We start from the raw sequence: 16431 nt of genomic DNA on the forward strand, positions 1-16431 counted from the left end.
TATTTGTTGCAGCCCTATTTTACAATCTATTAAAATAGAAAACAGTTCATTTGAGTTCATTTAAAATTTCAAGCAAAAGTTGATTGATAACCTTCCAAGAGGGGCAAAATATGCAACTTAAAAATATTAATTAATCGCGGTACTAACATAGAAGCAATTATAAAGATACGTGAGGTAGTTTATGTTTACCTAATATATGATATATTGAGATCATTTTCTAATAACTTCATTGAAATGATTCTAGAATGTCAACAAACACCACAACTGTACAATTATTAACAAACATATTGAGCAATGTTGGACCAACGCCATGTTTTAAGTGTGCCATGCAGCCACAGTACTTACAAACCCTCTGGAAATCAACCTATAAATGGCTCATAGTGGTCTCTGCAAATTAAACTGAGACAGAACAACTATTTTAACATAAAATAAAAAAATAAAAATTCACATTTAAATATCGTTTTCACTAAAGAATACTAATAGTTGGCATGAAACATGAAAATGCAAATTACTGTCACATTCACATCTACCAGCAGCTTACACTAGAACGTTTTTTTCTGTGTGTTGTTCTAAGGTATAAAATATCGAGACATGGCAAAAGGCTACACTAACAAGCTTCTTGATTCCTCCGAGCCAAGACTCAACATTGAAAGAGAAACACACTTTTGATTAAAGCTGCACATTCCAGTCAATTCTGCACTGCTTACAGTAGCAGGTTTAACTGCTAAGAGCTTGTCCACTCTAATCACACTGAGTTTCTGGACACATGGACCCTGCATGTTTCCGTTCCTGCATCCGGCCTCTCCGCCGAGATACAACCACTCACTAGGAACACAGAGCTACTTCAATAAAAGGACGACTACCATAGCAATCAATATCCTGTAAACAAATCTACCTCACTTCATTAGAGAGAAGAATGCCTCCCTTGGGCAGGAGACAGCAGAAGAGGCTCCAGCACTTTAGTAATGGAGACTACAGCTGAGAAGGCAGCCAGCTCAAGTGAAATGTTCTGTATTCATTATACATCCCCCGACGTGGGACGCCTAGATCGATAGACGCTGCGTGTGCTACACGGTCAACTTGAGCCTTGAGCCCTTAGCAGGGATCTGTTGCATGTTGGAAATCCCCTCATCACATCTACTTCCATTCATCTTGCTTAAGCTACAGATGACTCAGGAGACTCACATGTTACTCTGACCATTAGCCTGCAGCATCTCTACAGATTAAATTGTGACTCAACAAAAAGACACAAACCGGATTAGTTAATTATTACATATATTAATAATGTCATTGCAAAAACTATGTTAAATAGAGCAAGAAGTCATCAGAGGCTATGACAAAATCATATTAGCGTACTGTTTTGAGTGATTGTTTTAAAAGACAGTGTTAAAAATTAAAACTCTGTCTTGAAAGTGTCAGTTGCGTTGCTGTCTAGGTCAGAAAGCTCTCCGATTTCATCAAAAATATCTAAATTTGTGTTCTGGTTTGGAACGACATGAGGGTGAGTAATTAATGACAGAATTTTAGGTTTAATTTTTAGGTGAACTATCCCTTTAACATAAATATGACAAAAAGTAAAAAATGACATAACTCAAAGAAACCTGAAGGAAATAACAGTGTTTACAAGGGAACAAAGGAATAGTGATACATGTGTAGGCCAACTTAAGTTTTTAACATTAGTTAACATAAACTAACAATTACATTATTAAAATTAAACATTGCATATGTTAATATTATTGGTAACATTTTACAATAAGTTTATTTTTTAATTGTGAACTTCATTAGTGATTGACAATGAGATTTAAAATGTACTAATACATAACTAAAATCAAGTTATCTGGTCATATTTTTAATAGACCTACAGCTGATCAAAAAGAGTTTAATTTTTGTTAACTAACATTAACAAAGATGAATAAATAACTTTTTAACCTTTAAACTTAATTTAATGAACTAGGGCTGTCAAACGATTTATCGTGATTAATCGCATACAAAATAAAAGTTTGAGTTTGGCTAATGTGTGTAATGTATTTAATTATTATGTACATATATAAATACAAAATGTTACATACTCATGTATATATTTAAGAAATATTTACAAGTATATTTATTTATTATAATTTTTATATAATTATTACACATACATACATACATACATATTATACATATATTTTTTATATATATATATATATATATATACACACACACACACACACACACACACACATATATATATATATACACACACACACACACACACACACACACACACACACACACACACACACACACACACATATATATATATATACACACACACACACACAAATAAAAATATTTTTTGTACATAAGTTTTTCTCTTAAATATATACATTAATTAGTGTGTATTTAAAAAATACATGATTACACACAGTACTCACACATATATTAGGCAAACACAAACATTTATTTTGTATGCGTTTCATCGCGATTAATCGTTTGACAGCCCTAGGACCCAAGCTAATATGAACTAACAATAAATAACTGTATTTTTCTTAACATTAAAAATTATTAATACTGTAACAAATGTATTTCTTACAGCGCTACCTAATGTAAACTAATGGGACCTTACTGTAAAGTGCTACTAAAAACATCAAATAACAAAGGCTCTTTAAAGTTTTAAAATGTTTATGAATTAAGCAGTTAAAACTAAATTAGCTTTATTTTTAAAACAAGTTTTATTATTATTATTTTAAAACAAATAATCATGAAACATTAAGCTGCATTTGCTCACACTATAAATAAATAAACACTTCTTCTGCTGATATACTTCATTAGCTAAACTGCCATTGTTTACATTAATTTAATGTAAACAGTAGCAGGTATATTTCAGCTTCTTTAGCACTTCATCTACATTCACTGTGGACAGTCATTTAAGTTTTTTCTGGTTTCATGGATTTAAAAAAAAAAAAAGCTAAATATTTAATACATGGTTTTGATGTTTTCAAATCTGAAAGTTGCATCAAATTTCCACATAGTAAATCATCCTCCATTGTTTCATAGGAAAAATTAGCTTTCTCACAATATAAACTCATCTAAAGGTCATTCAAACATCTAAAGGTCCTTGTAAAGTGGCTGAATTATACATTGTCATGAGTATGTGGATCCAGAAATTGTTACTTTTATATTGGAAAGTGTTAAAATGGGACCAGCAAATCTAGATCAGTCAACAAGTCAACCTCTGACCAGAACTGAAACAGCAGGAGGATGACCACAATTATGCACAGACATCATTCAGAATTACAGCTAGCAAAAAGGACTCCCTCGGTCTAAAGTTAGAGCGGTTTAAGGTTACAGTAGCACTGCTGAACATTGCAAAACAAAAACTCCAAAAGACATTTGCAACAATGCAGCAAAATTCCTCAGACATACAACACAGAACTGCAAAAAGACAAGAGTAGGAAAACACACTGCAAGTTTGGAATAGTCTGCATATGCTACTACAGAATAAAGCATTTGGTACATTTGCTTCGCGTGTTAGCTTGCAGTTTGTTTAAATCCCATTTTGGGAGAACAAACACAGACCTCTCCTCTACAGCGAGCGGCCAATGGCAGCCCACATAAACAGCGCAATGTGCTGCGAGTGTGTTCTCTGGCATGCGGGGAGGGGAAGTGGGCGTACCTCCTGACTCAGGTGAGTATACACACTTTCAAACTAGGTCCACAGGACCGTGTAACCAGATCTTACAAGCACAATCCAGCCAATCTCTGAAAGAGCTTGACATTTTTGCAGCCTCTGGCTACATTTGGCACAGCAACCACAAATGCAATGACTGGAGGAAGTAAAAAAGGAAAAGAGTGATTTTTCCAACCGCTCTGCTTCAAAAACAATTTGAATGTGGATGAGGGAAACGAAAAACAGCTTGGACAGTAGGGAATTTTATTGAGACTTTTAGTGTATATACTACGACAAGAACTGCTTCGTAAATCTCAGGACAACAATGAAAAGTTCAGCTATCACCCACATAACCACAATTTCAGTTCATCAGTTTCGAGTCTGGTGAGGGTTGTCGGTTAAAACCACCCTTACAAAAAAAGAAAAGTACCATGTTTAAGTCTATCAGGCCACTATTATGGATGCACAATAAATTGGTATCATATCAGCCAATATTACTGTTTTTTTTATGTATTGACATCAGTTGATATTGAATATTTAATTAGGCAAGCTAATTTTAGCAAAATTCAAAATGAATATTCATTTTCATAATTCTATAAAAAACATCTGGTGCATCTCTAGTGGGAACACTTCAAAATTTCCCCATTGTATTTGCATGCTTTACAAGAATACCACAGAAACAAAATGGTCTTTCTCCAAAAAGCCAAAGGTACTTATTAGTCTACTTTCATTCTCAGTTAATGTGACCAAGCATGGAGTGCTTGTCCAGTGAGCTTAAAGGTAGAATGTCCATTTTTCTCAATGTCATAATACTTTTTCATTTCCAAGTTTAATATGCAGAGACAGCTATAAGTAAAGCCATTAGTAGGTTGATTTCCCTGCCAAAGCGTAAACACTGTGGGCTCTGTTTGTTTGTGTATCCCAATGTAGCAACATTGGAAATATTTGAAATGTTATGCTAAGAACCAGAGAAGTGAACCCATCAAAACAGGTTTACTCTGAACTGCAGAGTCGTTTCTTATGAATCTTATGCCTTGAACTACACAGGGGTTTTCCTATGTAGAAATAAAGAAGTTCAACGGCTAAAGAAAAGTAGGTCTGCTAAGCACAGCAACGTGTGACCGTCAGCGTGTCAGGTAGCGGCATCTGAAAACAGTTTCCTACATTTAAATGAACTACAAGCAGTAAAAACCCAAAAAGCAATTTCATGATTTCAGTTCACAGCTTTGTAATTCAAATTTCCACTCACTCTAGATCTGTAAAACACTACATCAAACATACCATATGAGAAAAGGTTAATAAACCAACACTTCATTAACTTTTAACATATTACCCTTCCACTTCAATCTACCCATCCATCCATCTATCTTTCAAGTCAATTTAGCTCTTTTTGATTCTCAAACGATTTCTTTGAAATGTACTTTTTGTATTAAAGAAGCAAAAATCCCAATGCAAAACTGAGTGTAAACTATGGACAGATATATGTGACCCTGGACCACAAAACCAGTCTTACGGCTCTATTTTCTGAAATTGAGATTTATACATAATCTGAAAGCTGAATAAATAAACTTTCCATTGATGTATGATCTGTGAGGTTTAGACAATATTTGGTCGAAATGCAACTATTTAAATATCTGGAATCTGAGGGTGCGCAAAAATAAATAAATAAAAAAAAAAAACAAAAAAAAATAATAATATATATATATATATATATATATATATAACGTTTTAAAGTGTCTTTAAAGTTGTCCAAATGAAATTCTTAATGCATATTACTAATCAAAAAATAAGTTTTGATATATTTACAGTAGGAAATACAAAATATCTTCACGGAACATGATCTTTACTTAATATCCTAATGATTTTTGGCATAAAAGAAAAATTGATCATTTTGATCTATAAAATGTATTTTTGGTTATTGGTACAAATAAACCTGTGCTACTTAAAGGAACCGTATGTAGGATTGTGGCCAAAACTGGTACTGCAATCACTTTCAAAATACTGTAGAACGGCGTATCCCCTCCCCCCCCCTCTCCCCTGACTCGAGGTTGCCAGCTAAGCTGCAGGATTCCGCAGGAACGTAGGCTGCTACAAGGAGCTTCCAATGGCAAGTGACGAGTCCTACACAATACGTTTTTTTTTCTTCTGTTACTTATGTTTATGCTTCACGAGAGATGTTTTGCGAAGTAATTATGTGTCCCAAAAATTTACTAAAGGCGATTAGCCAAATATTTCGTAAAGATGTACTGTAATACCACATTTCAGTCGGAACATAGATTGTTTTCATACCGTGCTAGTGGTGCCATATAAAGCTTTTTATGAACGCATTTAGCACGGGCGACCGTGGAAAATCCACTGTGTAAGGAAGCACGGGGCTTTTAGCCTATACCAACAAAATTCTTCTCCGTTTTCAGCCGTCTCCATCTGTCAAAGGCATCTCCTATACAAATCCTTGTTTTATTTCGGACTTTGTCACGACGTACTTCGGATTCATAACGAGGTCTTTTAGGTTTCGTAACTTTATACATGTTTTATCCGACACGTTCGTAGCTGCAGCTGTAACTAGAGCAGAGCTGCCAACCCGGATGACGAAAACTCTACTGACTTCGTGATTGGTAGATAGCTGGAGGGTGGCGCCTCAGAAAAAAACACAACATGACAACATCAACATCAGTTGAGAGCTGCAACTTTCACTTTTAAACCACTGTTGTCAGTGATATAAGTATTTGAAATGAACATGATTTCTTAATGTCTAGTGACATGTCAGGGCCATTTTATGATTAACTGAAATAAATTTCTTACATACGGTTCCTTTAAGACTGGTTTTGTGGTCCAGGCACATATTACAGATAATCTATTTAATCTATAATCTATGATCTTTAACATTTTTAGGTAGTTGGAGCATAACATGATTTTGAGCAAAAGACAGCCATTAAAGACTGATAATAATAATAAATGCTGCAAAAAATATAAAATATTATATAATGATAGTTATGTGCACAGATAAACACATCAAAAGCATACTGTGAATGTCTTGTGAAAATCTTTTATGTACAATTGAAGGGCTAATAGAGATACACTCCTGTGTGGTGGAAATTTTCCAAACGACTCTTCCTCTTTCCGACAAAACACGCGAACTTTACTCATTAATGCTTTATACATCTCATTGTCTCTTTGAGACAAGTCACAAGCCTTACATTAAAAATGGAGGGAAAAAACGAGGTCGTCTATTTTTGTCTGTCTGAGTTTAGTTGCAGAAAGGCAAGAGAAGCCACTGAAATGCAGTAGGGAAATGGGAATCTCCACAGGTTTTAACATAAACTCCTGTCAATCAAATCTTCTGGGGCAGAAGGGACTTCCTAACCACACTAATACTTTCAATTCAGTTTTGTCTTTTATTTGTTTTCAGTTTTACCTTTCATAATAAAGTTTTGTGCTTTATTGTGCACCTGAAGTACACTACCTTTCATAAGTTTCATAATATTTTTAAAGGTTTTTGAATAAAAGTTAACCAAGGCTGCATTTATTTGATCAAAAACACAGTAAAACAATACTACAGCAAAATAACGTTAAAATTTACAATATGTATTAAAATGTAATTGATTCCTATAATGGTGACGCTGTCTCAGTGTCACATAGTCCTTCAGAAATCATTCTAATATGCTGATCTGCTCCTCAAAAAACATTTCTTAATAGTATCAATGTTAAAAACATTGCTAAATAAACTTAAACAGAACAAAATTTACTTGAAATATATTTTTCTAACATTATATATGCCTTTACTATCTTTTTTGTTTAATTTAAAGCATCCTTACTGAATAAAAATATTAATTTCCGGAAAATAAAAAAAAAAATCTTACTTACCCCAAACTTTTAAACGGTAGTGTAAGTGTCAAAATAAAAGACGGTATTTCCTGTCCACAAAGTGATGTAAATCTCCAAGTGAAAAGGACACTCATGATAGCTATTCCCTTTAATTTTGTAAGGCTTACCACAAAAATGTGACGCTCTCATTTCCTCAGGGCCGAGCGCGTGTTTGGTGACAACAGAAGGAAGCGACGATGAACTTTATAATCAACAAAATCTGATGTGGATTTGAAAGAATACGCTATTTTGTCAGGAAAACTGAAAAGGAAATTGGAACAAAAACGGAAATTATTGAAAGAACGCTGCCTCACAAAAACAACACAACACTGATAATAAAATGCACCGCTTGTAAAACACCTTTGAGTCTGCGACAGATGGACTGTACACACAGCTGTGATTTGCTTCTGTCATATCTGCTAAAACGCATGTGATGTGTGGCTGGTGATCCGTTTTGCAGTGCCACATGAGCAGTCACCGCAACACTGCTGACAGAACTCCCTCCATTCATGATACCGAGGCCAGTCATCCATCTCTTACCTTCTCAGACAGGAAGTTTTTATTGGAAAGAACAAGCAGAGGAAACCCGTCAAAATGAGCCTGTATATCCTGCACGCTCTTAATGACTCAGAACTGAGATGACTGAATACTGTTGAATATATTTGACCTGGTATTAGAAGGTACATTTAGATGAACTAATCAGAATTCCTGAATGTCCGGTTAAACATGATGGGAGTTTCGGCACTGCAATAACAAATTCTGTTATAAAATTAAAGGTTTAAGTCACTTTGACCACTGGTGTACATGGAAATGCTCTAAACATTAGTCTATTCAAAGCTCTCGATAATCTCTCTGAAGATTTGTACTAAGTAACTAAGTATACCAAACCAGACAATCATTTCCACAAGGAGATTGCTAGATAAATTGGAAACAACAATGCTTTACATATTATCAAGAGGGTTAGACACTAAAATTCTCAGTTCGTAATGAAAAGTATAAATAAATATACAGTATATATATGCACCACTGTTTTTACAACTATATTAAGTAATACAACTTTCAATGTTGATAATAATAAGAAATATCTCTTGAGCACCAAATTAGCATATTAGAATGATGAATCATGTGACACTGAAAACAGGAGTAATGACTGCTGAAAATTCAGCTTTGCGTCACAGGAATAAATTACATTTTTGAAAAAAATATTAAAACAGAAACCAGTTTTTTTAAATTGTAATCTTCAAACTTCACAATATTACTGTTTTACTGTATTTTTAATTTAATAAGCATAGTCTTGGTGAGCATGAGACTTCTTTCAAAAGCATTATAAAAATCGTACCAGTCAACTTTTGAATGGCAGTGTCCATCTACACTCACTTGAAAAGTTTTAGATTTATTTTTTAACAATAAAGTTAACAACAAAGTTGAACAGCAAAACCACTTTTTCTTTAGTTCTACAGCTTGTGTAATAAGGCTTTACAGCGATTAAGCGACCAGTAGACATTTGTTATCAATGAGAATTAACAAGTTGAGTTCTGCCATTTTTAACAAAATAGCTCAGTGATGAACATTCATGCTTGAAAATACGTTTTAATCATATTACATATAGAGTGTTTTCATGATGCGTCATCTATTGGCCATGTTGGCGGCACAGAACGTAAACAACACCACTGAACCAAACAAAACTTGCTATTGCTGCTGAAAATGGTCAGTTATTGTCATGTTTGGGGCTGTATTAATCGGTCGGACTGAGAAAAACATTTGGAGTACTATAGACTGCCAAAAGTTATAACAAATCAAGAGAACAGAGCAAAAGAGGAAAGAAGGCGTCTGTGGTTGGCCAAACTGAACCAGGATTTCCAGAGCAAGAATTTTGACAACATTCATGTTTGTTTTTATCATTTCCAGTCAGGTAGGTGAAATATTAGGCTAGTATCTTAATTCATACTGTTTGTAGGCATCTTTACTATCTATTAACTTTAGTTTCTCAAAATGTCGCACCCCTTCCTGCTTCTATATGATTTAGCAGCTTCCACACGTTTTTTGACAGCAGAACAGCGTATTCAGTAGCACATTAACCGTCCAACCCATGCTGTTGTTAACATCTGAGTATCTCCAATATGGCCATGCATCCAGGTAACAGACCAAACCGTGACGTAAGTGCAAATCCTCTATTATTTTAAATGACCTAACGCCACACAGGCTACTCCCACGTATAAGCCAGTCAATATTACAATAGGAAAACTGTGGAAAGGACCCTTCAGCTTAAAATGAAATTATATCGCAGTCTGACAGAGTTAATGGTGCTAAGATCCCACGAAAGATCCTCATAATTAGGTGCTTAACTTGGCCATGGGTTGTACTCAGGAGGTCAGAACTTACACTGCAATGTGCTCGGTCAGGCAATGTGGTTTCCCATACTGAGATGGGCAGGTGCTGCCAGTTCCAACTGTCTGAACACCTGCCTCCTGTTACCCCCTCTTCAAAGCCCCCCATTTCAGCTCTACATGGCCTTGGCTCAGGTGCACAGAAATGCCAGCCAGGGCCCTTGCTGCAGGCCTCGCGCCCCTAACAGCTGACACCCTGAAATCATCCAAACTGCTTCTGCATAAAATCCACTCAGCCCACAGGGGCTGGACTGCTAACTCAGATCCGCAAGAACCCGAATCACTGAAAACGTAACAATGATGGAAACCTCTGAATAATAATAGATTCAATAAGAGTTCACCTAGCAGGTATTTACTATTCACACATATTTCTATTGTCCAGATTTTTTTTTCTTTTATTCAACAAGGATGCATTAAATTGATCAGAAGTAACAATAAATATCTACAATGTTACAAAATATTTCTATTTCAAATAAATGCTGTTCTTTTTAACTTTCAAAAGAATCCTGGGGGGGGGGGTATCATGGTTTCTACAAAAAAGCAGCACAACTCTTTTCAACATCGCTAATAATAATAGTAATAATAAAATGAATAATAGACTTTTTTGTGCACCGAATCATCATATTAGAATGACTCCTGAAGGATCATGCGACACTGAAAACTGGAGTAAATGGTTGCTGAAAATAGGCTGTTATCAGATTAATAAATTACATGTTAAAGTATTAAAAGTATTATATGGTAGACTGCTTTATATTAAAATATTTCATACACTACCAATCAAAAGTTTTTGAACCTTTTTTGATTTTTAATGTCTTTTAAAGAATTCTCTTCTGCTCACCAAACCAAGCCAAATGACGCTAAAAATTCAGCTTTGAAATCACAGGAATAAGTTACATTTTAAAATATTTTCAAATAAAAAAACAGTTATTCTAAATAGTAAAAATATTTCCAACTTTTTACTGTTTTTGCTGTACTGCTGGATAAAATAAATGCAGGCTTGGTGAGCAGAAGAGACTTCTTTAAAAAAAAAACAATAAAAATCTTACTGTTCAAAAACTTTTATTGTACTTGTAGTGTATATGAAAACTACCATGTCAATTATATTTCACAACATATTTTTGATCAAATAAATGCATCTTTGGTGAGCATAAGAAACTAAAAATGGAAAATAATAGAGACCCCAAATTACCTCTTATAAAATTCTATTCTGTATAAGAGCTATGTATATAGACACACACACACACCTTCATCTATCCACCCTTGTACCAAGGCCAGCATGAAGAAAGAATTCTGAACAACTGGTTTTCACCTGTCAATATGACGTCGCAATGATTAGGTCACATGTCTGGTCGCACCGTGATAAACCCTGTCAAATAACGATGACGTCACTGACATGTAGACTCCCAATACAACAAAAAATAACTAAAAAAAAATAACAAAATACATAAATAAAAAAGAGACTGACCACATATACACGTCGCTGACTCACAAATCACCCAATGTTTTTACTAATGAACGGGATCATCAGTGTTTGGCTCTTAGTAAGGTAAAGTTAAATTAAGACAACCCTCTTAAATTGAATAAATAATCATGTTCATCTCTAATCAAAGCACTACTGTCTTGGTGAAATTCACCACAAGCTCCAACAAAATCCAATCTGCCTGTAATGTCTTCAGCTTCTATTTCAACAGCTGAATCTTCCAGTACAACATTCACAAATAAAATACGAAAGAGGTTTTACTTGTAAGTAGTTACTTTCTTATCTAAAACAATACCGTAAACAACATAATATAGAAAACTACATGAAATTTGTTGATAGCGTATACAAGAAAGCAGGCAGCATTTTAATACAGACACCCCCCCAGCAACAGCAAAGTGACAAGCCGATTCTTACCGTCATAAACTGCTCCAGGGGTGTCCAGTTTTATAAGTAAATGTTGTTTCGTAAGAGACCCAAGGCAGGGAGCAGAGAGCCCGCTCAGAGCAGCAGCGGCAGCGGCAGCCTCATACTGACCCACTCCAGCCCAGCACACACATTCAACTCAACGGGGCCTCCGGTTCCAATAATCCACACAAACTCAAACCTGTAATGCCAGCCAGCGAAGACACTTTACAATCCACTCAACGGGGCCACTAGGGAGGTGGAAAGGATCTCGCAGGAGAATAAAAACGCATTTCCCACTCTGGAGGTCGGCTCATCGGGATCGGTCACTTCTTAAGCTGTGTCTCCGTTCACGGCGCTGTTACATTGTAGGAGCCGCAGAAGCAGCAGCAGTGCTGAGTGTTACATTGTAACATGGCGCGACATCTCTCCGCAGCGCCACCAGCGGCCGGGGGTGGAGTCACAACATGGAAAGGCGGGACATCTACTGGAGACATAGACAGGCATATAGACAGACAGACAGACATATAGTGTTTTATTTTCAGTACTGCTATTGGAAACAACATGGTTTGATATCTGATATACATGGGCCACAACCGATTTCTCCGCTACAACCCACCAACTGTTAAAGCTATGAAAACAGTTACACTGCTCACAGGTTTTTTCAACCAAATTGTTTATATGGACAATGGTGACATCTTGTGGCATAATTGTGCTGATGCTCCCAATGACTAGTTTTTTACTAAGAGCTTCGATTTCTTTAAAGTATATCCTTAAAATGAGTAAATAGTAGCCAACATTTGAAGTGGATCAAAAAAATTAGTTAAGACAAGAACAGGCATTGTTTTTGTTATAGAACAACTTTGATGAAAGGTTTTGATCCACTTCAAATGCTGACTACTGTTTACACTACCAGCTAAAAGTTTTTAAACAGTAAGATTTTTTTATTATTATTTATTTACAGTCTTCTCTGGTCTCCAAGCCTGCATTTATTTGATTTAAAATACAGCAAAAACTGTAAAACTTTGAAACATTTTTATTATTTAAAATATTTTTTTCTATTTGAATATATCTTTCAAATACATTATTTCAAATATTTCAAACGTGAATTTTATAGCATAATTACTCCAGTCACATGATCCTACAGAAATCATTTTAATACTGTGATTTGCTGCTCAAAAAAAAAAAACATTATTATTATTATGTTAAAAAAACAGCTGAGTAGAATTTTCTCAGGTTTCTTTGATGAATAGAAAGTTCAGAAGAACAGCATTTATCTGAAATAGAAATCTTTTGTTACATTATAAATGTCTTTATCATCACTTTTGATCAATTTAAAGCATCCTTGCTAAATAAAATACAAAAAAATAAATAAATTATACTGACTCCAAGCTTTTGAATTGTATAGTGTATAATGTTATAAAAGCTTTTTACTTCAGATAAATGCGGATCTTTGGATTTTTCTATTCATCAAAGAATTCTGAAAAAAAAAAAAAATGTACTCAACTGTTTTAAATATTTAAAAGTGCTTCTTGAACAGCAAATCAGCATATTAAAAATTATTATTATTATTATTATTTTTTACAACAATATACAAAGCGATATTAGAATGATTTCTGAAAGATCATGTGACACTGAAGACTGGAGTACTGATCCCAAAAAATTAAGCTTTGATCACAGGAATAAATTAGACCTTAAAATATATTCAAATAGAAAGAAGTTATTTTAATTAGTAAAAATACTTCACAATATTACTGCTTTTGCTGCATTTTGGATCAAATAAATGCAGGCTCGGTGAGCAGAAGAGAATTCTAAAAAAAAAAAAAAAAAACATTAAAATCTTATTGTTCAAAACCTTTTGACTACTTTATGTCATTTATCTTAACATGCTATGTTACATTTAGGCTCTGTACTGTGCCATAAACCAACAATAAATATGTTAGTAGCTAAGAATTCTTTAAATATGTACTATATTTAAAACTTCACAGTGAACAGAATCTTAATCTTACAGTGCGACAAAAGTTTCAAGACTCAACTGCATGGAGAAAAACTTATAAAATTAGTTGGAAGTTAGCTATTAGCTGGAAGAGAAAAAAGCCACTTACAGGACTTACAGTACACTGCAGAAAGCCAAACCTACTGGAAATGTCATTACAGAACAAGTGATCTAGTACGCAAAGACTGGGAAATGTCCACACCCAATGTGTGCTTAAGCAAGATTGCCTTTCAAACATCTTTTTGGCATTCATTCTTTGGCTGACGGTCACTTACACTATGGCTGTTATGTAGGCATGTGTCATCAGCAAACATACTTTAAAATCCAACCGCAAACAACTGAATGTTTTACTTTCTTCCATGACCATTTATATTTAAACACAATGCTGCTGCTGCTACTACTACTAATAGCAAAAAAACCTGTGTGAACACGTTAAAACAATTTAAAGTCATTTCGTTTTTCATGTCATTGCGATAGCATACACAAATGTAACATATAGCCTAATGTCTCTTATATAAACTATGTTTCACAGATGTAGACTACAACATGAGGGACTTAAGTTACATTTTTTATTTGTGAGAAAGGGAAGACATTTTATCTAGTGGTGTGTTGTACCATTTCAAAAGCACTGTACATATACAGTCTCATATACTGCATCTCAAATGGTAGGATCCAAGAGCTATGCTTAGTATATATATGCTTGGGAGTTCATACTTTCTCACTTTTCAAAAGATTTAAAATCTTATCCCGTCTAGATGTGTAAGAGGCGTGTCTAAGTTGCAGCAGATGTCCAGGAAACAAGTTTCCACTGGGGGCGTACATCTCTTCCCCTTTCGAGCCCATCAGAGAGCGCAGGGTCTTGTTCCGTGTCAAGATTTTGTTATAGAACTCTAAGCCACCCTTTGCATAATCGCTTGACAGACAAGCTGCACGGTGGTCCGAGCTGTAGTCCAACCACTGGCTCAGAGCATCAGAAGTCAGGATATAAGACACAACACCTAAACCCACAGCAACCACATTAACCCCAGCCCTGAAGAAGATGGACCCAGCATGGAGCCCAAAGATCTGCTTGAGGGCTACGCTATATATACAAGCCCCTGCCAGACATGCTGGAGCCACTGCAGCGTGCAACACGGGACCCCCAGTCCCCAGTCGGGCCACTTCTCGGGCTATAGCGAACTTCTGTGCCTCCGGAGAGAACACCAGAGAGTTTTTGAGAGCAACGCCTGAATTGCTGTCCCAATCCAGCTCTTTGCCATTGATGAGAATAGTGCGATTGGTGATGCCCGATGGATCATCAGTGCTGCTGTTGAAATTGGCTGGGATGCCGATCTGCGCTCCAGAGGGAAGCCATGGAACACCTGCCCCTACTGGGTGAAAGCCGAAGGCAGCAAAAGCACTGAAGTTTTTAGGGAAGCTGACAGTGGAATCCTTCAGCACCTCTTGAAAGGTGTTCTCTAGCTTCTCCGACAGGCTGGCTGGTTCTCCTTTGTGCCAGGCCTGGTACACTTTTCTGTATGTATGTTCTGGGAAAACGTGATAGAAAATGTTGGCAGAAAATACCCCTCCACAGCCAACAAGGAGCAGTGGTGTCCGATACTTCTGAATAAATGCAGAAAGTCTCAGAAAAGGTGAAGCCATCTCTCCTCTCGCTTTTGATCACCTGACAAAACTGTCAACACAAATGACAAAATTATATATTATTAAGGTAACACTTTACAATAAGGTTCATTAGTTAACATTAATTAACTACATGAACTAACTACATGAACTATGAACTAAGAATGAACTATACTTCTACAGCATTTATTAATCTTCCTTAATGTTAACTTCAGCAGTTTCTAATGCATTATTATAATCACAAGTTGTGTTTGTTAATATTAGTTAATGCACTGTGAACTAACGTAACATAGTAACGAACAGCTGTATTTTATTAACTAACATTAGATTAATAAATACTGTAATAAATGTATTGTTCATTGTCGGTTCACGTCAGTTATTACATTAACAAATGACACCTTATTGTAAAGTGTTACTATTATTAATTATAAATATCACCTTTACATTTCACATTAAATGTTATCCCGTCTCATCATTAACCTACCACGCACATATAAAAAAAAAAACTATATGAAAATTAGTTAATAAATGCATTTTGCTTCAATACATATGCTGTACATTTTCATTTCTTCATGTCTCGCAAGCCCTTCTTTTCTTAAACAAAATGTGCATTTTCGGAAAAGCTCCTAAACACATTCCTTTACAATCTTTGGGGAAAATGTCCATTAAAAATCATAAAATTCTTACTTGCTACTTTGTGCTCATTCTCACAAGGACAGCACGTTGACTGTTATGAAAACACATCTGCCGCAAGAGCTCTTTACGGCCGTTTTACGACACAACAGACGATTTGCGGACTGCATAGACATAAATAAGGATTAGAAAATAATTATTAGTGTATATCGTACCACTAAAATGGAAATGGAGTATATGTCTGAATTTTGTGTTTATAAATGAGTGGCTATCGGCGTTCTTTATTGGCTATTTGTATGTAATGTGTGAATGGGTTTATGTTTTGAATAAAACAAACCGAGCCACCGAGCGCCTCCTGGAGGAACAAAACTTTTTGACTCGAGAGCCCAGAGCCGTT

At 35.3% G+C, this 16431-nt stretch overlaps 2 protein-coding genes across 5 annotated transcripts in view; both read right to left on the minus strand.

The window, feature by feature from the left end:
- ptpn4a (protein tyrosine phosphatase non-receptor type 4a) overlaps positions 1–14455 on the minus strand; it is a 60202-nt gene extending 45747 nt beyond the window's left edge. The window contains exons 1-3 of one of the 4 annotated variants that reach the window (XM_051119105.1): positions 14325–14455; positions 13891–14288; positions 11798–12272 (exon numbers count right to left, since the gene is read on the minus strand). The gene's annotated coding sequence lies outside the window, so the exon portion shown is untranslated. Of the gene's footprint in view, positions 1–11797; positions 12273–13890; positions 14289–14324 lie in introns of those variants that run through there. The other 3 variants (XM_051119107.1, XM_051119106.1, XM_051119110.1) reach the window with 3 other exon arrangements.
- Positions 14333–16199, minus strand: tmem177 (transmembrane protein 177). Its single transcript, XM_051119121.1, has 2 exons — positions 16089–16199; positions 14333–15453 (listed from the first exon to the last, which is right to left on the minus strand). The coding sequence occupies exon 2, from the start codon at positions 15420–15422 to the stop codon at positions 14490–14492; it is 933 nt and encodes a 310-aa protein (XP_050975078.1). The 5' UTR covers positions 15423–15453; positions 16089–16199; the 3' UTR covers positions 14333–14489.
- Positions 16200–16431: the final 232 nt, after the last annotated feature.

Source organism: Labeo rohita, chromosome 9 (assembly GCF_022985175.1).
Source record: "Labeo rohita strain BAU-BD-2019 chromosome 9, IGBB_LRoh.1.0, whole genome shotgun sequence".
Lineage (NCBI taxonomy): Eukaryota > Metazoa > Chordata > Actinopteri > Cypriniformes > Cyprinidae > Labeo > Labeo rohita.